At 42.3% G+C, this 22,962-nt stretch overlaps 1 protein-coding gene across 1 annotated transcript in view; it reads right to left on the bottom strand.

Annotated features, from left to right (window-relative positions):
• ITGBL1 (integrin subunit beta like 1) overlaps positions 1 to 6,736 on the bottom strand; it is a 200,409-nt gene extending 193,673 nt beyond the window's left edge. Inside the window, exons 1-2 of the mRNA XM_008684989.2 lie at positions 6,475 to 6,736; positions 5,352 to 5,569 (exon numbers count right to left, since the gene is read on the bottom strand). Of these exons, the coding sequence (XP_008683211.1) occupies positions 5,352 to 5,569; positions 6,475 to 6,572 (316 nt within the window). The 5' untranslated portion in view covers positions 6,573 to 6,736. The remainder of the gene's footprint in view (positions 1 to 5,351; positions 5,570 to 6,474) is intronic.
• Positions 6,737 to 22,962: the final 16,226 nt, after the last annotated feature.

Raw genomic sequence — 22,962 nt, 5'->3', positions numbered from 1 at the left:
TTGTTCCTGGAACATGGAAATAGCTTACATGGCAAAGGGAACTCGCCAATGTAAGACTATAGATCTTGAAATGGAAAGATTATTCTGGATTGCCAGTTGAAGCCAATCTAATCACAGTACTCTTTCAAAGGTCAGATTTCCCAACCTATGTCTGAGGCCCAGAGGGCTGAGCAGGTCCAGCAGGCTGAGCAAGAGACATGGGATGTCAGTGTTAGCATCATCTCTCAAAATATATGGAAGACTTCTGAGAACCCTATGAAGGGGATTTTTACTTCGCAAATCTAAAATCTGTAACATAAAAAAATTTGCTCCCATACGTTCCCCTCTCTTTCTGGGGAAATTCTACTTGAAAAATAACCGCTGAACTTCTCACATTGACACTATTTGATCTAAACACCCTAATGTTATAAATATGCTTGTTTAGATTATCAAGGCGTGGGGATGACGCACTCCAAGCACAAGGTCTCTCAGGCTCTACAGCAGAATGGCAGAGTACTGGGTCCAGATAAAGCAGTACAGTTGAGAGAAAGTGAAGATGAAAATCTTTCATTGTTATATGTCACTTGAGGTAAGACAGGATACATTTATCCAAAATGGATAAACCTAAGAGAGTAGAACTCACACAAAAAAAGAGGCCTGCCTGAAGTAGGTGAGTTAGTGGTGGGGAACCCCTGAGTGTGTTCTCCAAAACTATGGACATGTTAAGGCCATGATGAAAGCACATAACGGAAGCGATGTGGAAACTAGAGTCTGTCTGTTCAACGCAATCGTTTATTAGATGCGGTGTTAAAGAACAGACGATGCTCTTACGTGCTTGGCGCCCCATGCAGGGACGTGGAGGGGGTATAAAGAAGAAGCAGGAATGGGAAGTACCAAGGGGAGCTGGACAGAGTTAAAAGAGGGGGCAAGTAAGATAGAATATGGTTTGAAGGAAGGAGGAGAAGGTGGAAAATGGAAAATAACTACGGAAGGAAAAACCAAAGAGTGATTCTGCAAAATAGGCTTGGAGGGAATTACTCAACTATTCAAGAAAAATGCAACTGTGAGGAAAAGCACATCAGTCCTAAGACAGACTATAAAGAGCCAGAAAGTCCAGTTCTCTTGAATAATCACGTGCACTTCTCGTACTATTTATTTAGCGGTGTAAAAGTCAGAAATATCTGCAAGAAAAAAACTGTTAATATTTATATATTAGGGGTGTTTCCCTGTATTTTAATTATTTTTATATTGTGTGTGTTTATGTACATAAATTTATGTTTATAAGGATGTTTTACACATAGTCTGAATAAATGTATAAGTGCATAATTATATGGATGCTAAATATATTTATACATAAACACAAAAATTATTCTGAATAATACAATGCAGGTTCTTTATATCCATAAAGATGTTCCAAAAAAAAGAATCTAAGTTTCAGAGAAATCAGATGACTGGCTCAAGGTTAAGGATACACACAACTGAACCCAAGTTAACAGTTCAGACATGATCCATCTAGTCCTAGATCCACGGCCAGTCAAGCCCAGACTCATTCTGCTAGTGATAATTCTTCATTTTATAGCAATTTCAGATTAAAAATAAGCATTTTTTTTTTAGTAAAGAGTCTTAGCCATTGATTAGGAGTTATCTGTTTCTTTCTCCCGACTCTTAGTCCATCTCTCATACGCCCAGTCACTGATTGACCATCTCACTCATCCTTGGGTTCTAAAGCAGGTTGATTGTACCTTCAACAGTCTTTAAAATTCATCATTGTTCTATCTTTCTCTCTCTCTCGGGCTAGAATTGACGTAGTCTCTAAACTGAGCTCTTCACCATCTAGTGTCTATCCCAACCTGCCCTGCCCTCCAGCACTCTACCCCGTTACTTTTCATGAGTCACAGTACTAACCAAAGCTCCCACGTTCAAACCCCTTCATGGCTCCGATAAGCACAGACTTCACATTCAGGTTCAGAGCTCTCAACAGCGTGTCCAGCTGTGACTACTTTCCCCACAGCCCTAAGATCCAGCCAAGCCAAACCTAGAATACTTCACTGGTCCCCAAACACACCCACCACATGCCTTTCTGCCTCTAAACCACCGCTTGGACTTTTCTTCCCTCAGAATTCCAAAAGTCCACGTTTTAGACTAAAAACCTCCCATGCACAAAGATTTATGTCAAAGGCCACCTCTTTCTCAAGAACTTTAACTACAGTATTTAACTCCTGCCTCAATGAAACTCTCATAGAAATTTGCAGGAGTGATATTCTGCATTGCAGTATAAGTATTTGGTATTTTCATCTCCCCCCTCAATGGGAAGTTGTTACAGTTTCCTCATCTTTATATCGCCTTCAACAGCAGAAGGTCTAGTAAACATACAGCACCTCACGAGTATTTGCTAAGGTCAATTCAATTAGCTCTTCCTAGTCACTAAAACTGAAACTCTTTTAAGTGATATATTTCAAAAGAGATTAGAAAAGATTTTGAAAAAACACAATATTTTATTTAAGCATAATCACCCTGTTCAGGGAGTTATTCAGGGATGCCTTGAAATATTAGCTGAAAGTCTGTTTTTATGAAACCAAACATTTTACTCTTCTCAAAGAAATATTCCACCCAAACTAGTTTACTTCTCATTTGACCACCCACCACACAGGAATAATCTCTGGGCCAGACCTTTACACTATAGAGTCCAAGGAAGATTCATGTGCCATGAGCAAGTGGATACTGGATTGTACATTAGTTATACATTAATATAAACGTAATCACTTTTAGGGTCAAACTAAAGTAAGTATCTTTCTTATGATTCACAGTATAAGAATCCCAACGGACTTAACTTTAAAAGGGCATGGTGTATGTAATACAGCTGCTCTGAGGCTACGCCAAAATAGCTATCCTCGCTCGACCTTTTGAGCTTTGGATCGATAACAGGCCCAGGCTACATTAAGACAACTAAATTGCTCTCACTGCGTCAAATGTCCAACAAATACAAAGCCAGGCTATCCATCCATCCATCCATCCATCTGGCCAGACTAGCTCACCTTTGTGCATCACTGTTATAGTATTATGTTATATGCCTATACACATATTTATATGTATTGAACATTTTGTGCAAAACACTATTCTAAGTGTTTTACATGTGTCAAAGCTCACAACAATCCTGTAAGGTAGGTATTGTTGTTATTCCCATTTTACAGATGAAGAAATCAAGGCTCAGAAAGTTTAAGTAATTGCCCGAGTTCACACAGCTGTTAAGTGGTGGGGCTGGGATTTGAACTCCTGGAAACTTTCCCCCAGAGCCCAGAGTATTTACCACTCTATGATACACTCTCAGAGAAGGATTTCGTTTTCCTCAAAGAGGAAATTTGCCACACAAATTTGCCAAACCCTGGTTGGAACCCATGGTGTTGTCCTTTTACTAACCATTGTCTCTGAAAGTTACTCTATTTCTAGAAAGCACCACAGAGGTAAAGGCCCAGGTGCACATAAAAACATAAAAGACAACTTGCTGTTTCTATCTTACTATCTACAACATAGGAACCTCTTCTTGAAGACGGAATTGAAGTGCAGAACAAGTAAGCAAGTTGGCGAGGCAGCCCACTGACATGCTGTGTGTAAAGATCTCACTGGCCTGGCCAATGTCCCCAGAGCATTTGCAGGGGCAGGGCCTGCACCGGGCCCGGTAGAGCAGGCCTCGGCGGCCATCAGTCACAAAGAGGAGAATGGAAAATGAACACCATTATTTCATTCAGCCTTGAAATACAGAGAAGCATTTTGCCTTCCACGGGAATGTGGACATATGCAAACAAAACCATGCATGACTCAGTGCTGCATTTGTATCAGGGAGGAAAGAATGCAGTGACTAAGATGTTAGGGGTAAACAACAATCACTTTTCCTGGGAGATCAACCAGAACGTGATAGGCCATATAGCTTTCTCTCTGCAGAACTTTACAGTGAAGGACCCAGATGTGCTTCGTCAACGGGGAACTTTTATCCAATGGCGCCCATACCTACTTTCACCAGCTGAAGACTCCGCCTTACCTCTTACTTTTCCAATGAACGAACGATTCAAAAACACCTTGAAAAAAATGCGTTCAGAACTCGTGATATTGAAGAGACCCTGCCAGAGGCAGTACAAGCCAGAGAAGCCAGGTAACAGTCAAATTGGGAAGGAAATATTAGACAATACTTAGCTTTCATTCCAAAGGGCTGCCCTTAATAATCCTGCAGCCTGTGGGATGGACAACATTAAAATTACGAGCTGTGGCGTTCAGTATTTTTAAAGGGTTGAGCCCCAGCCTTTACAGGGTAAACAAACCACGGAGAAGCCCTGGTGCCCCTCCAAATCCCTGACATGACTACTTTCCCCTGCCACGCAGTGTGTATGTTAAATACTCTCACTACGCATTTCTGGGCCCAGGTGCCAGGAAAACACCATTTTGCTATAAACTCATTCTTTACCTCTGCTAGTGTTCGACTCTTATTCTGAACGACATCGTGGGTAAAATAAGTTGTGGTCCCCCCCCCCCCACCCAATGCACACACACAAATTTGCCAAACCCTGGTTGGAACCCATGGTGTTGTCTTTTTCCTAACCAAGCGCCTCTATCATTCACAGTGACCCAACTGAAGTTCTGGCCTTAGGTAAATGGCATGTTCCTGTGAAACTGGTATAAACGAGGGGTGTTCTCTACAAAGAAATCTCTTGACCCATTCCAACATCACAACCTGAATCACTCCTTAAAAATGCACAAGAGAAATGAATTTATTTTTACTCCAGCCTTACAAAATACCAAGTTTCACTGCAGCTGCAAAACTCAAGCAGCTAAATCAATACAAAAGCAATGGTTTCTAAGTAAGTACGGATCTGCTTATTTCTTCCTTATCACTTTCTGATACGCACTTCTATCCGTGAACTACATCCTAAGAAGGCAATCAGAGTTCAAAGACGCAACCTGCCCCCCCTGGAATTTGGGAAGATAATATTCTCCTGCTTTTCCTTGGTAAAAAACAAAACAAAACAAAAACAAAAACAAAAAAAACCACACACACAGGCTTATGTTCTGCAAATATGATTAACATTCCTGATTGGAGCAAAGGAGCCCACCAGATTCACTCCCTTTGTGAGGAAGTTGGGAGGTTTAATCTGTAATAAGCAAAGTTATAATGAAGCGAATGAATCTTACCAATATTATTTCCACTTAAGTTTGGACCCTTGGGCGGAGGAAAGTATTGCAACACGTGATTCCAGAGTGGAGGAGCATTAGGAAGACCTGCGCGAGGGTAGTCACTTCCCAGAGGGCTCTCCCCGGGAAGTGGCAGAAACGCCCGCGGGGAGTGCGCCCCCCGAGCCCGCGGTGCGCCGGCTGCCCCTTACCTGCGCAGGTTCTCCCGTCGTAGGTCTCGCACACCCACTCGTGGCACTCGCACAGGGGCCCGAAGTACACGCCGGGCTCGTTCACGTGACAAATGCAGACCCCGCAGTCGCACCGGCCGCGGCCGTGGCACAGAGCGCCCCCTGGGGGCTGCCCGGGCGCCCGGCACCGGCGCTCCGACTCAGCCCGGGACAGCCTGCACGCGGCTCCAGTCCCGCTTCTGCAAGGGCGACAAACCACAGCAGGGTCACCACGGTCAAGAGGACGCACTGCCCCATTTACTCTGAGCCCCCTTTTCCCCCAGTGCCCACCCGTATGGCGACGTTCAGCTTCACAGGAAGGAAGTTTGCGGTTCCACATTTCTCTGGGAGCCACCCATGGACCACCACAAGAAAAATGGCCATGACCCAAAATGTCTGAGAGGTGACCTGCACAACGAGGAATAGAACCGCCTTCCAGGTGGACAGAGGTGATCCAGCCCTGCCTCTTGGTGGCTTGCCACTGAATCTTATATGCACATTTAGATTAAATGCAAATGAATGCAAAGTATGACATTTGGCTGACTTTTCAGTACTCTTTAAAAAGTCCCATTGCTAGCTGATGGCCAGGGACAGCCGTTTTATGAAAAAGAAGAGATGAATATGTAGGAAGAATTCTATATGTTAGAAGAGTCTAGGGCATAATATTTTCAGTTGCATTGAGCGTGCTTATAAACTATACTTTTAAAAAGTTTAGCTCTTGTTATGTGTCTCAAAGTCTCGTTCAAAATGCAATACAATAATGTAATACAGACCCTGTGAAATAACTCTGCCTTACAGGGAATGAGCACACCCAGGTACACATGCCTTAGTCTCATGGCATTAGTTTCTCCTGGTAGGTATTAAAATAGGAGGAAATTATATATTTATATGTATTCGCGGTAATTTTCCGAAGGAAAAGTAAAAGGACAAACACGAAGCAACACACAGGGCACATAGAAGGAAAGGAATCGGAACAGGTTGAAAACAGTTTATCCTGGGTCCAACTTTCTAACTGCTCTTGGCTTAGGGCAGTCATCCTGCAAACTTGAGCCCTGCCACGCAAAGCAGGGCAGGTTCCTCTCAAGGAATAACAAACCAAACTTACCTCAGAGAGGGCGAGAAGCTCTGAGGAACAGCTGACAGCCCCGCGAAGAGAAGGGAGGACGCCAGCAGCAAGAAGTTCTTGAAGCCCGCGGGACTCATGCTGAGCTCCTGGGCGGTGCGGCGAGCTGCGCTCCTGCTGGGTGGGGCTCGTGGTGCGGGGGAGGGGGAGGCCTCGGCAGGGAGAGGTGCCACCCNNAGGCCGCCTGCAGACGGACACACGGACACCAGGGCGTGCAGGTCGGGCCTCTACCCGGAGCCCCGAGTGCTTTGATGAGCTGTCTGCGAGGATTTGGGCAGCGGCACGGCTCTGGGCGGGGTGCTGGTACCAAACCCCTCAAGTGCAGACTCTAGGCAGGGAAGTAATTAGAAACAGTTGTACAAGCAGATGGTTTATTTTGACATTAAAAAAAAAATGTCCTGTTCACAGATTTGGGAAAATCGTCTCTTTCTTCAAGTGCAGGCCCCACAAATATTTGACAAGAGAATATTTGGGCTGGTTGATATTAAAGAAACAGATAAAGTAGTCCCCTAGATGTGAAGGGGAAAGGGGCAGCTGGTGACGTCAGCGTGAGCACTTGGGTGGGGAATTACTTTCACCAGAGGCTTTTTAAGAAGGTGTACTACTTGGGGTATGAGTGGGGGGGGGGGGGGCAAGCGCAATGGATAAATACAACGTTTTCTTGTACTTTTTATTCTCTGTTTTAAATGATGGATCTTTCACTTCTTAAGCCTTTAAAAAGTATGTCATGTTCCTGGCTGTTTGGGCCAGTAGTTTATCACACCACATTTTTTTCTTGTCTTGGATGGTTCAAATTGTAGTTGTCCCAGATTCACCCCAATCTCCCCCATGAACAGAGTAGGAAGAGACAAAATAAAATGTCTGATTATGGTGTCACTGATTAAGCACCTACTCTGTGCCCATCCCTTAGTATATTTTATCTCTAATTTTAACAATAACCACACATTCATTTACTCATTTGGCAAACACATCTATCAGGAGCCAGGCCGTGTGCCAGATAGAGAGAACTCAACTAGAGAATTCAAGAGACTTGATCGCTGCTCTTGGAAGCCAGGGGCCAGTGGACATCCATCAAAAACACAGATACAAAAGGACAAAGTGCAGAGAAAGAGGAATGCAGTTACGTCCACATTAGCTGGAGGGGCCTGAACTCCCCAAGATGGTGGCATTTGAGCTAAAGGATGAGCGATGAAGAGGAGTAATTAGGGCGGATATGGGGAAGGGGTGGAAGAGAATAGGAAAACATTCTTATTCCCATGATAAAGATCAAGAAACCAAGGACAAAGAATGACCTCTTGCTCAAAAGTGACTGCCTTGCTCAGATTCATGTAGGAAGTTACAGTGGGGGTTCAGCTGAAGTCTGTGGGACCTCAGAGCCCCATTCACTGTCTCCTACACAGTGTGGTCACCTGGGGAGTGTTGTAGAGGGGTGCATGAAAGAAATGTAGAAAACATTCTTTCTGTGCTCTAAGCACTTTAGATCCCATAGTTTCTCACCAGCTAGAACCATCCAAGCGGCAGTTTGTGGTTTAATATCCAGATAGGTTGTAGCACGATGGGATTTCTTCCTGTTACTTATACAAACAGACATAAGACTACCCCCAGCATTTGCCTTCTGAGGGAAGAAGACAAAGAAGTTCCTCTGTACAGAGCCCACCCCCTTTCTCCTGCTTCCCCAACTTCCGTCTGTACCAAGGGGGTCCTGGGCCCCACGCTAGCCCACATAGCTAAGCCTCCTCCAAATGGTTGACCCTTTGTCAACCCTTAAACCCAGGGGTGTATGCACCATTGAGAGGATCTGCCATCAGGAGGACAGACCAGGGAAGGGTGTGCACTGGCCAGAAAGTGGTCTAGAGAGGGAATTCTGGAGTCCCGGATACTCGGAGTGTGGTTGGGAGGAAGTTAAATAGGCTCTGGGTTGGCACGTTCCCTGGGTCACATGAACTGCTCAATCTGTGGGGAGGGGGCATGTCTGGAGGAGAGACAGAAGGGGTCACTAAACCAGTCATTCTCAGAGTATAATCTGTGAACCAGCAGCATCAGCAGCACCTGGAACTTGTTAGAAATGCAAGTTTTCAGGCCCAACCCCAGACCTACTGAATCACAAAGTGCCTTTAACAATATCCTAAGAAATCCATTTGCACATCATGATTTGGGAAGCCTTGCAAAGCACAGGGCCCCGGGCCGGGGCCATGGATGCCTAGATCTAAGGGCGGTGTTTACACTCACTCCTGGTTCAACTTTCGGCATTATATTCCTTCCCAGCCACGTAGAACCCTGTGAGGACATAGGAACAGGCTCTCCTGCCAACATCTAAAAACCTTGGTGACTCAGAGAATATGGGAATAGTAGAAGAGAAGCATCAATTCCAAAGCCTGACTAGGAATTTGCAGTGAAAACATGGGACTTGTAACAAATGAGTCATGTCTTACTTACTTTTTGCGTATTTTCTGAGGGGAAAAAAAAGAATTGCTGTGAAATAGGGACCTGATGTTTGACCATTTCTTCCATGAATTAGAATACATTTTTTACCCTGTGGTATTTTCATACAGTGTCGTGTGCAACGAGGAATATCATCATTACGAGCGTGCAGCTGTGAAATAAAGAGCGGATGTACTAGGTGACAGAAAGCATTTCCATGTTCAGATCGTTATATTACTTACTGTGACTCAGAAATAATACTCCCAGTAAGTTGAAAGAATTATATCCTGGCTGGCGTGGTGACTCAGTAGAAAGTCCTGGACCTGCAGAAACTCTGTCAAAATAAAAAGAATGGCTTAAACTTTTCTCCTTTTAGCAAACTTCTATTTTATTTTTTCTGCTGAAGGACTAAACGCCTTGGAAGTGCTTACTTTCCCTCTCTCTCCGAGCGCAGAAACCTCAAGTACGAGCATCCTAATGACGGTAGATGCAGAGCCCAATTACTGCTTGGAAGGTCCTGAGTTTCTCACTACCTTTCAGCCCTCGGGGCTGTGCTGGGGAAAAGGCAGTGCTTTGGACGCACAGTGGAGGGTGCCCGAGCTGGATGCTGGGCGGGAGGACTTCCAGCATCTGGAATCAAGTTCAAAGGGACTGAAAACATTCTAGTCTTTGAACATAGTCCTTGAGTCCTCAGGTCACAAAATCACAGAATCTCAGGATTCAAGGGATTTTTTTAAAGGTTGTATGGTCTAAGACTAATTGTTTTGACAACGTACAACACACCCGATGAATGATTAGGTAGACTCAGAAGAAAACAAAAATTAAGGGTAACACATATTTCTCTGAAAGCAGCTCTGATGTTCTCACCCCTTGGCTTCAAATCTACTCTTGGAGGTCATTTAAAATAACATCCTGGCCATGAGCCTTGTTTAAAATATTTTAAGATATAATGGGTGTGTTTCCCAGTCCCACCACCTGTCTACATACACCCCAAAGAATTCTCCACTTCTCAAGATAAATATTCTCATCTCCATCACGTCTTCCCCCTGTGATGCCACTTCAAGACTTTGATACCCCGATTCCCTGAGTGTTTTTGCTGTATCTGGGGCTGTTGTTTCCATAAAGTGTAACATGCACAAGTGAGACCATAAAGGAGGTGTGCTCTGATATGCGTGGAACTTTTTTCTCATAAAATGGCACCTGAGCACAGAGGGCAAGGGGAGCCGGAGAAAGAGGCAGGCCACTCCAGATTGGTAGGCAGCAGGTGTAATAAGCAAAAGAACTTACCTACAAGGCTTGTCTTGGGCAGCCGCAAGACACATAGATCTCCACACCCCCCTGCCAGAATCTTAAGTGTTGATATAGAGGCCTGAACTGTGTTTAGTCACGTACGCCATCCAGATGGTCTCAACAACACATGGCTCTCTCAAGGCTGTGTCCTTGAAAATGATTCCGACTGTGGGAACAGTTGGAGGAACATACCTTCCAAGGACAGGAGAGGGGGTGACAAGCCTCTGATTGCCTGCATCCAGGTCGTGGATCTACTAGTGGCCACGTCCTCTCCGTGGCCTCTCCCAACAGAAACACATCAGTGTTTTCGGCATTTTCCCTTCATATGCTACATTTCTACTAATAAACTGAAGATTAGCTTCTTGGCTGTCTCATTATTCCACTCATGTGCTTGCACAAGTGTATTTCCCCCCAAATACAAGTTGATAATTACTTTGTTAAATTTAATCTGAGCTCACCTCTTTTATTTATTTAACTTTTTAAGGATTTTATTTATTTATTTGTGAGAGAGAGCACAAGTAGGGGGAGCAGCAGGCAGAAGCAGAGGGAGAGGCAGTCTCCCCGGTGAGCAAGGAGCCCGATGCCAGACTCGATCCCAGGACCTTGGGATCATGACGTGAGCTGAAGGCAGACGCTTAACCCACTGAGCCATCAAGGCATCCCTGGGCTCACCTCTTTTATCCAGATTTAATCTGAAATCATTATGGATACTGTTTTCATATCTCTCTCACCCTTTTAAAAGTAAACATGATGAGCATGCTTCCTCCATCTTTATCCACATAATTAATAAGGTCGTTGAAAAAAAGTAGCTGGGGGACTGCCAAACCTAGGTGAGACCATTCTTCGAGACAACAGCAGTTCCCTAATCAGCATACACTGAATAGCCAATCCATCCTCTTACCAGTGCACAGAGTTGTCTGCAATCAGCCCATGTCTTCATTTTGTTCACAAGTATATTATGAAAGATCCCATCAGTTGTATTACTGATCTTAGTTTACCAGGGAAATCTTGGGTTTTCACTACCTTTTCTGCCAGCACCTGAAATAGTCCCCAAGACATGTTGTACACTCAGTATCTACGTGAGGCATGAACATATTAAAGATGCAAAACATGAATACTGAGTCTACGGGTCAACAACGATGCAGGGGATATAATGGATTTTGGACCCATTGTCAGTTGACATTTGTGAACTCCTGACATCATGCAGATCCAACATGAATTCAAATAACACCAGCTCCTTCTCTTATATTCTTAGATTTGTTAATTACATCATTTTTACCTAATTCCTATAGCCATACTTCTGAGAGTTATATTTGATTCCTCTCTATAATTCACGTTGATTCCTCCTCTTAGTAATCCAACCTCCCACTTCGACATCTTTACCTGTCTTTTTGCTTTTCTCTTGTACATCATTGCCATAGCCCCCCAGCTGGCCTGGATATAACCAGTCTTATCTTTTCATGTCTACTCTTAGCCAGCTCCCGAGGATCACCTTCTAATGTACAAATTTTATCACCTCCATTTCTTATTGAAAAATATTTTTTTCTTATTGAAAAATATTTTTTTCTTATTGAAAAATATTTTAGTAGCTCTCCACTGGTTATAGCATAAGGCTTAAGTACTCTATGATTTCACACAAGACACTTTATGTTTGGATTCTGACTATGTCCGTCGTGAATGCTCACCCCAGATGCCCACTCCAGGGCCCATGCACCCATCCCCTGGCGGATGGCAGTAGCCACAGCTGACAGCTCACAGCTGCACCCCTTACTGGGAATTGCCCTATATTCCAGGAACAGCCTTCACTAAAGGCTGATTACTCAGATACAAGACAGTCTCCTAATCCCACTTGCAACAGTATTGACATCCTTACAGCCCTCTTATACGGGTATGGTAGAGCTCCGTCATTGTGCTTCATGTCAACAAGGCAGGGAAGACTCAAAAATTGAAGGCAGCAAGATATGTAAGATGTGAGGCTAAATAAGAAAAATTTTTAGAAATGTGCGCATATGTACGTATGTATTTATTATTCCCTTCTCCCTTTCCTTCCTTCTTTATTTCCAACAATCCTTCCTTCCTTGCTTCCTCCCTCCTTCTGTCTAAAACTGCTCTCCTGACCAAGCACCCTTTGTTCTGTTCTATTTTCTTGGCAGCCCTTACCAGAGTCTAACATTATGTTTTTCCATTTATTTACCAACTGTGTATAATCTACTACTCCCCATTGAAATGCAAGTTCCAGGAGCTCCTTGGGTGGCTCAGTCAGTTAAGCATCTGCCTTCGGCTCAGGTCATGATCCCAGGACCCTGGGACCAGCCCCACATCTGGCTCCCTGCTCAGTGGGGAGTCTGCTTCTCCCTCTCCCTTTACCCCACCCACTCGCGCTCTCTCTCCATGGTGCTCTCTTTCTCTCTCTCTCAAATAAATAAATAAATCTTTAAAAAAATAAAAATAAATGCAAGTTCCATGAAAACAAGGATTTTTGCTCTCTTGTCCTTTGATGTTAACTTTAGTACCCTGCACAGAGTAGTATCTCAACAAATACTTGCTTAGAGAATGATTGAATGAATCAATGAATGAATTTTAAAAGTTTGATACATCTTGATTAAATTCAACAATTTGAACTAAAAGAGAGAATTTCAGGTTTAACGGAAAGAAAGAATCAATATGTTGTTAAGAGATGAGTTTAGGGAAGTAAATTATAAAAATCAGCAAGAAAACTTTATGTCACGAAAACAATCAAGACCGCTAACCTAGAGTCAGGAAATGAACGGTTCCTACTGTATGTATGCAAGCTAATTGTTCAATCAATTAGAGTCCAATTTGAAGTAAAAAATAACCTCATTTTCACTCAAAACCCGCTTGGATAGTATTTTTAGCCAAAAGGAGGCTTCCAGGTTTTCAGATGGTAAAAGGTGCACCAAAGCTTTCAGGAAGGCTAAATATTCCTGAGCAGCAATAAAAATAAGTTTAAATTTCCAAGAAAAGAACTTTTTAGCTGGGCCAGAGCTGTGGAATAAAAAGGTGTTTAGTTAACATCTTTTCCAGACATTAGTGCAGAACCAGGAGGCATTTCTTTTTCCTCCCACGTAGTAAAAACACCTGGAAATATCAGGAGCCTTTGGGATAAGAAATGATCTTTCAGCTTCTGAGTATTTTTGCAGTTTTAGTTGATGCTGAAGGGAAATTTTAGGGGAAAAAAAATCTAGAAGTTGTTTTCATTGACTTCAGGGGAAAAGAAATTTCCCACTTCAATATTATTTAATCCCAACGAATTAACTCTCAGTTCTTACAGTCATGCTCAGCTGTTAATCAATTAGTAACAACTGGGGGGATGTAATCAGGAGTGGGCAAGTAGAGAGAACACTAGACTGTTTGTTCAGAGAAGGGTTTCTGATGCTGCTGTTTTCATCCCATAGCTGCCTGATCTTGGCTGGCTTCCTTAGCCTGAGGAATTTGAGTTTCTAAAATGGCACGATTAAAGGGAATGTTGATTTTCTCCAGTCCTAAATTTCTGTAACTCTATTTTCTTTGTGTATTTGTCCAGAACCTTCCATGAATAAAGAGGAATAAGAATATATATACACGCACACATATATACGTGAGCAAATACATATATTATTATATAAATATATTAATAATAAAATAACATATTACATAAAATATGATAAATATATAAATAGTACATAATATTTTATATGACTATTTATGCGTTTTATTTATATATATTTGCTTACACGTATACCTATCTCAGAGATGGAAATGATGGAAACTAGTTCTTAGTTTTCTGGTAATGGGCTTTTATATCGAGCTGGTTTATATAGTGAAGTCCCCAGAAGTTAAAAACATTTCATCTATGTGTCATTTTATTTGGACTCTGTGCCAGGGCCTTTCCCACTCCGAGGGCTGGTTTAAAAAGCTGCTCAGTAGCGTTAACCTCTCGGTTCCCTTCTCGCTGGAGCACTCCTCAGGGGGTTCGTGCAGTGTATACGTGAAGGTTTCCTGTTTTAAAACTGTTATCCACACTAGTTGCTTCCATTATCCTCACTATCATTCCAACCTAAGTAGGACCCATTCTACGTAAATCAGGAAAAAAATAGACAGACTGAAGGGACATTATCTGCGAGATCATCTAGGTGAAGAGACACGCTTGGCAGGTTGTGAACTCGCTCTAGCGTCAGAAGCCTTGCCTTGAGTCTGCTTTTTTTTTTTAAGATTTTATTTATTTATTTCACACAGAGAGAGACAGCCAGAGAGACAGGGAACACAAGCAGGGGGAGCAGGAGAGGAAGAAGCAGGCTCCCAGCGGAGGAGCCTGATACGGGGCTCGATCCCAGCATGCTGGGATCCCGCCCTGAGCGCAAGGCAGACGCTTAGCAACTGAGCCACCCAGGCGCTCCGAGTCTGTTTTCTGAGACAGTCATGAGCACCGTGGGGCTAATACCAGCAGTATCAGATCTGTATTCGAGATGAGCATTTTCCCACAATAATATGCAACTTATAAAGTGGAATTATAGGTATAAAGAACATCATATGGACTTGGATGTAATTTGTTTGACTAAGCAACTTGTGAACATTTTCTTGTGAAGAAAATTGTCAGCAAAACCTTTTATTTTCATAAACAAGGAAGAATTTCAGTTTTATACAACATCTCAATGGAGATAAGCCTGGTAATCAATGCAGGTAAATTACTGTAAATACCCATTAAATTGCTTTAGGAAAAGAGAGGAGGCCAATAACTAAAAAGAAGAAAAACCGAGTAGCTAAGTAAGACCCGGAATGATAACGCCAGTTTTTCAAGAGTGGGCAGCTCATCATTTTGTCTGAATAACTCAGTCGCTGACCATTTCTCTTCCCACCTTCTGCTTTCCCCCTGTCTACAGCAACACTATGAATTACACTGGGCTTTCAAACCCTGGCTGAAATGGTCAAACAGCTCGTCCCCTTAGTTAATTCTGCCCCTACATCCGTTGCTTTGGCATTATAGAGTCAAATGAAGCTTCATCTTCAACAACTAAAAATCTAAATGTCTTTAACAGTTCCTGGTGTACGGAAAGGATACTGAACACAATGAGAAAATTGAGTTCATTGTTTTGTAATTATCGTATTCTTAATTAACTCTCTTCCTAAGACTATTTACAATTGATTGGATATAACTGTTGATAGAGAGGTAGCATGGACTTCTTTCAGTTAATGATAAAACTATAAAGTGAAGCAAAAAGGTCTTAATTAATTTAACTTGTGTATTTTTATTTTTATTGTGTTGGTTCTTCCAAAGCTTTATTGCAATGGCTTGGTGAAGTAACAAATAATTGAAAATTCAAGTCCATTCACTTCCATTGAGAACCTATGATGTGTCACTTACTTCCCACGCCATCCATTCAAGGTCCCTCATCATTTCATGTACCATGCAGAAAGACAAAATGTGGCCAACTAAACTGTGACATGTGTTCTTATCAGTTAGCTGTTTTATTTTATACTTACTGAAAGAGATCCTTAAGGCTTATTTAGAAGTGCATTTATTTTTATCATATCTCTCTACTCTATAAATAAAAGGGAAAACACAAGTGAAATAAATTGGTTGAGATATTCCTAAAACTCCTTTGCAAAATCCAACTATTCACTATTCAACTTAGAATTGTATGACTGTTTTTCATACCGCATCATCCTCTGTGTCATTAAGTGTCGACTATGCAATTCTACTGAAGACAATCTATAAAAGAAATCAAACCCTTTTGGTGCTGACTTATTAGCACATTTGTATAGCTAGCCAAATTTTGGTTCTAGCTTCTAGAATCTTGCTCAGCTCCTCTGAATCTCCATGGTTCACACCTGATCACCACACCCATGTGGTTCCAGGATTGCTCTGTTACTGTCTCTGGGATTTTATTCCAGAGGCTGACACCACATTTGCAAGTTTCAAGATTAGAGCTTTGGACATGTGTGCATCCTTGTGACTCCCTTTGCCAACATTGATTGCACAATGCCATCAATTGCCATTGATCCGATTTCAGATTTTTTTTTAAATGTGAAAATTCTTTTCATAATTTTAGGAGGGAAGGGGTAGAAGGAGAGGGAGAGAAAGAATCTTAAGCAGGCTGTCCATGCCCATCATGGAGCTCAGCATGGGGCTTGATCTCACAACCCTGAGATCATGACATGAGCTAAAATCAAGAGTCAGACATTTAACCTATTGAGACACGCAGGCACCCCCTAAAAATTTCCACATTTAAAAAAATATTTGCCTCTGAGAATCAACAAGATTGATGTTATCTTACTTAATTCTTACACAACTTCATGTGGTGAAAATATGTTGCTCACAAAAGTCAGGCAAATAAACCAAGACGACAATGTTAGTAAATTACAGATAAGGCAAATGTGCATAAAGTCAATAGCTTCTTTTGTTGGGACAGAATTGGTCTTAGGTCAAAGGACAAATCAGGTGAGATTTGTCCCACACTCTTCAATTCTCCATTTCAGCTACTCCTCCTTCCCTGTCACTTGTCCACAAGCAACTCAGTATTCTTTGATTCACCTTGACCATCGGATCATTCCATACCCTTGCTGTAGCAACATTGCCTGCCTGCAATCATCTAGCTATTCATTCAAAAACATTTAGTGTTCATCTATTAAGTGTCATCAAAAATCATACCAGAATTGAGATACAAGAACAAATACCCACAAGGAGGACAGACCCAAGGAATGTTTCTCACAATTTCTAATATTTCTTAAGATTACTGAGGTGGTTCCTATCCCACCACCGCTACAGTCAAGGATATTGTGTGACAGCCTTCCATAATTTCTCACACCTTGCATTCAGTCATGAGTGCGGAACTTTGCTTAGAACCCTCTTCAGGAAAGGACTAGTTAACCCACTGGAGGAATGTGATCAGCTGAAAGCCACCAGCTGTTGACCCTTCAGAGATGACCTCAGCTTTCTAGCCAAGGTCATGCTTTTGTTGGGAAAGCCCATCACTGACTGCATAAGGATGAGGTATGAAACATAGCCATTTCTGTCCCACACAGTTTGCTCCAAGGGACAATCAGTGCACAAGAGCTTCCTGTGGGACTAGTACAGTGCAATGTCGGGTTGGCAGAAGAGTCTGATGGCTTCCCACCTCTCCTTTTCCCAGGTGTTACTCCCCAACAAAACTTCTCGACTCCTCATGCCTTCCCAACCTGTGCTTTCCTATCTGCAAAATTTTGCTTTTCAGCCACTCAAAAAGGCCCTCTCTTCTCCCCCACACAGTTGAATCTTCCCCCTTTTTGGAAACCTACTTGAGTTCAATGCCTTCCACAAACAAGCCTGTTCAGTCTCCTTCAGCCCATGTAAAAAATCTCCATCATCTCGATTTATGTTGGACTTAGATTGACAGCTATTTAACTAATTGTTATGTTCTACTATAACTGCCTTAGATACGTTGGTTCTATTTTCTCAACATCTTAAAGGCATCTACTATAGATAGCAGACCTGCCTTGCCCAGTTCCTTTCAGATTCAAAATTTCTATTGGTGTGGATGGAGCCCCTTTGGTGCACTTTCAAAGACCAGCCCCAGCAGATCTTCTTCTAACCACTACCCTTGGACTGTTGGGGCCACCTTGTCAACAGGTGTAAACAGCCAGAAGCGCCTGGATGTTTATTTTTATTTCCTCACCATCTTCCCTCCCCTGACCTCACTCACCCTCCTGAAACCATTAACCAATCTGGTAACTGACTGTTGGGGGAAAGCCCAGTAAATTTTGAGGCATAAGTAAAATGCAGCATTTCTCTGCCTAATCATGATAAACCTTGCTCTCTGTGGGTCTTGCATCTAAAACTGTACAGTTGCCTATCTTCTTCCTCTCGCTGCCCTGCTTCCTCCACTTTCATGTTAATCTCCTCTGGGAGCACTTGCTTTAACATTAATTGCATGTAAATATTCATTCCAACATCTGCTTCTGAGATAACATGTATGTTTTCTGTGTACTACATGTAACACCTAATGCTATGTGGGTTATGTTCGTTTAAACCATACTTTATTTAACTGTTCATGATAGTTATTTAACTGTTCATGACCAATAAAGGTAGTCATTTGCAGTGATTGATGAGTTGTGGCTCCATATTGAATAACAGATCAAGAGGAAATGAATTACTTAATTTGGAGAAAAAGTAGATTAGGCTAACTTCAGCAATTGCCTTTATAAATTAAAAAACCATATACACATAATAATAATAATAATAATAATAATAATAATAATAATACAGGCATACACAGAAATACATGACAGAATTCATGTTGAGCAACAATTTTCTATCCACTTGTAATATGACAAGGGCAGGAAATAGCTTTAAATCAAACAATATGATTTCTGATGACTTTTTTGGGAAAATGAATAAACTCTTTGATCGTTGGATTTTGGGAAGACTTTTGACAACAAAAAAACCATCGCTTGAGTCCACACGTTTAGTTCAACGATCCATTACACCAATGGCTTGATGTAATATAAACACAACGAACAGATCACGCCCGAGATTGTTATTTTGCTATATAACATCGGGAAAACTTACAAGATAAAACTTTATAAATTTTTTCCAAGGAGATTCTTATATAAGAAAGCAACAGTATTTTTGCTATAATTTAGTTATCATCCTGCCTAGATGTGGATGTCGGATCCAATGGCCTCTGAAGGCTTTTTCCGGTTTCACAATGTGAGAATGTTTTGAAGACTAATGAGGACATACTTATTCAACATCATTCTCTATTTTATTTTCACACTAAAATAGGAAGCTTCGGGTCCCTGGTGGTTTAGTAATTAGACATTATCACGGCTGTGTTTTGAGATTGGCTTCCGGTCAGGGAATGGAAAATTTTCAGTTCCTAATATAAAAATATTCGACTGCCTCACTAAAAATACCTATTGCATCAAAGGGAAACTATTCACACAAAGCATTTAAATCTTCAACAATTGAATTTGTGAACTAATTGGCATTTTGTTAGTTCATTAAACAAATACTGATTAAATACCTTACCGGGTTAAAAGTACTAAACAAGGCAAAACAGGGGATGCGAAGGCTTATAATGTTAGGTTACTCGCATTAAGGGCATTAAAATCTAAATGACAAGATACATGTTCCCAAATAATTATCATAAAAGACAGGACAGAAATAAGAATAGGCTCAATTTATCCTTTGGAAAATATTAATGTAGAAAAATCTATCAGGTGAATATATTTCCTAGATCTTTCACAAATTTCCCTCAGCTACTTGTACTCTGAGAAATAGTTGTATTTTGATAGATTCCAGCTGCAAACATCTCAACACCAACTTTGCAGGCTGCCATAGGGGTTTGTGAGGTGGAATAGTTTGGGAGAGAAGCCACAGGGCACGTTTCTCAAAGAAATGCGATGTAAAATGAATAAACCTTCCCAAGGAGCATTGCGACTGTTGTACTGAACTTGAAGAAACTGTATTACTCACCAGGCTGAACTACAACCCTGAGAAAAGACAGATTGCATCATTACAACCTTTGCTCACCTGAACCCAAGCTGTACAACGAGGTCTTCGTGTTTAAAAAATTACATTGTGCTTAAAAAATGTATGTGAATCCTGGAGCAGTTGTCATTTGTGAAATAAGAAGTCCAGGGCTGGTAGCATTAGTAACTTATATCCCTTCCATGTCTTGAAAGCCAAGAATTATAACAAAATGTATTGAAACCATGCCTATGTATTCTCCATTTTATAAACCTAGGAATAATTATTTTCCTAATTTTATCAGCTGTTTGTTTCTGAAGTTTTTGGAGGAATAAAACCTGGGTAACAGTAGAGCCTGGTATATGGGTTGGTTTGAAACCTCAGGGGTTCCCCAGGTAAAATATGAAATTGGCTTCAGTACAGACAGCAAGGCAAGACTGAAGAAAGGCCGCTCCGGAATGGTAGGTGGAAGGTTTGATAAACAAGGGAACTTACTTACAAGGCTTGTCTGGGCGGCTACAAGATGAGTAGATCTCTACACCCACTTGCCAGAATATGCAAGTTTAATAGAGGCCTTCCCTGGGCTCAGTCTGTGTACTATCCAGACGGTCTCAACAACACATGCTTTCTCAAGACTGCATCCTTGTAAACGGTTCTCACTGTAGGAACAGCGGGCAGAACATACATTCCCAGGACAGGGGAGGAGGCGAGGAGCCCCCAAATGCCAGGTCTAGCTCAAGTGAGCTGGGGAAGGAGCCAAGGCAAGATGCAAGTGTCAGATGGTTGCTAGTTTCTGCCAGGACCAACCAGGAGCTCTGGGAATGAATTATACCAGCGTTGGTCTGCTTTGAGGCAAGAAGCCAGGTTTGGGTACAATCCTGTCCATTTGTCTTTAGCTTCAGAGTGTCCCCAAGGAGGGGGTGGGGGCAGGGGCGGGGGCACATCTTTCAAGTGGAGATATCAGCCGTTCTGAGGAGTGCCATTCTCTGAAGAAGGGAACAGCTATGAGAAGTTAGCACTAACACTAAGGGCAGCTGGGGATGGGTGCCCTGGCCTGTTAGAGAGGCCTGGGTGTGGCGTTGACAGTATCCAACACCACCCACCCTTGTCTTCTCTGTGCTCTTCAGATCTAATTGCTTCTCTCATTGTTTATCCCATCCAGGCACAGTTTGTCCGGGATTCTGGTTGGTCCCAATTCCTGGACAATTTACAAGAGGAGATTAGCAAGATGAGCTGCCCCCATGCTTGCAGCTGGCCTCAAGTCCATCAGTGATGCTGAACAGACCTCTTCTCTGTCACCCCTTCCAGATCCCTCACCTCTGGGCTAGGACCTTTGGGTAACTTGTCTTCTGAAATGCCCTGGCCCATCAACCTGGGGGGGGGGGTCTGAGCCCCTGGTTACCATGAACTTATAAGATATTTTATACAATAAATGAGACCTTCAAGGTTATTTTCAGAACTGAAAGATTTGCTTCTATCTGGTAGCAGCTTTTATTATGAAATAGTCCAAACATACATCATTTTATTGCTGAGTGACTCGCCTGAAACATGACCTTTGTTTTCAGAAGTCCACCAGTTTCTCTGAGGGATTGGCTTAACTACCACTCCGTACAATGAGACCTCTGGTCTGCTCCCCCCGCAAGTGCTTCTCTGGTAGTATTGTTTATTCCTTATTTCACAGAGCACCACGGTGAGCTCTGAATTTTTAAAAATTAATCTGTAAAGGAAGCAGAGTGTGAGGACCACACTTTCTTCTTGCTGCATGATTCTCCAATTCCAGCCTGTCCTCTGAAATTCCTTCATTATTAGGCAGTTTATCTTTGCATAAGAGAAGTTGATTGCATTTCTTGCTCCAACATATTTCTGCCCATTTTAAGAGGCACAGCTTTTGTCTATTTGAGGTTTAATATCACCCTTCCTTCTTTTATTTGCCGTTGAAGGGTGTGGTAAGCCTATCCCCTCTCTATGACTGATTTAAATGCAAATGGGAACGTCTGGAAACATTAAATGGCCATACGACCTTAGACCAGCCTCAAATCTGACTGATGGTTCTTGACCATCTAGTTGCACTCACGTGTTTTCAGTGCTTAGATAACACAGCTAAGTTCAGGGTCTGTCAGCATTCTAGAATTTGTCCAGTCCATATGATGATGGAGGTGCATGGGACTTACAGGATAGGGAAGAAAGTGGGCAAATTCACTCTGGTCTATTAAGAAAGAAATGGTCATGGACTGGTGCCAACTACTGGAACGACCTTGCTCAAAGGGATACTTGTTTTATTAAGACAGATTCTCCACAGTTGCATGTCCCACTCCAGAGATACTTAATCAGAATCGCCATGGAAATATTTAAGATCATCCCAGTGATCCTTATTATCAAGAAAGTTTGGGAAACATTGTTTTAAGGAAAAAAGGTAACATGCGAGGTGTCTTCCAAAGCCTTGCAATGCTTTAGTGGTGAATGAATGTTTTGTGGCTGCCTGGAAAGCTGATTCATGAGAAGACAAGTATACCCCAGAGACACTCAATATCATGCTTCTTGCTGGGACATCTAGGAAACACACTGTGGTAAGCCTCCCTCAGGCTCTCCATCATCAAAGAGCATCTACTCTGCATAGACTGAATTCTGAGCACGCTAATCCATGAGTTAACAAGCAGTAGATGCCTCCTGCTTTGCCCTTTTATATTTTTAAATTAGGTCTTCTGGACCTTTAGTTTCCCTGCCCAAAGTGTCTCCAACAGAGAAAATTCATTCACATCAATATTTAGTGGCAAGTGGGCCCACGTCAACCCTGAAATCACACAATATAAACAAATGTGTACAGATTAAAACCAATCTTAACCTCAGTGTCATCTACACATAAATCTAAGGGAATCCTGGAGTTGAACAGGTTCTCATATTCCCATAAAGCACATGGCATCCTCCCCGCCCATGGATATATTTTTAAGTCTTTTAAAAAAACATAAATTTTTAAAGATTTTATTTATTTGACAGAGAGAGAGCGTGAGAGTGGGATGAGGGGCCGAGGGACAAACGGACTCCCCAGTAAGCAGGGAGCCTGATGTGAGACTCCATCCCGGGACTCCATGATCATGACCTGAGCCCAAGACAGACCCCCAACAGACTGAGCCACCCAGGTGCCCCTAAAAATATCTTTTTATGTTTAAGTAAGTAGGCTCCACATCCAACTGGATGTGGGGCTTGAACTCATGACCCTGAGATCAAGACCTGAGCTGATCAAGACCAACATTTAACTGACTGAGCCACCCGGGCACTGGATCGCCCCATGGATATTTAAATTTCTTTTTTAG

This window comes from Ursus maritimus, unplaced genomic scaffold (genome assembly GCF_017311325.1).
Source record: "Ursus maritimus isolate PB19 unplaced genomic scaffold, ASM1731132v1 scaffold_10, whole genome shotgun sequence".
Classification (NCBI taxonomy): Eukaryota; Metazoa; Chordata; class Mammalia; order Carnivora; family Ursidae; genus Ursus; species Ursus maritimus.
Note: the sequence above shows the minus strand (reverse complement) of the source record. Positions and strands in the feature narration are given on the sequence as shown.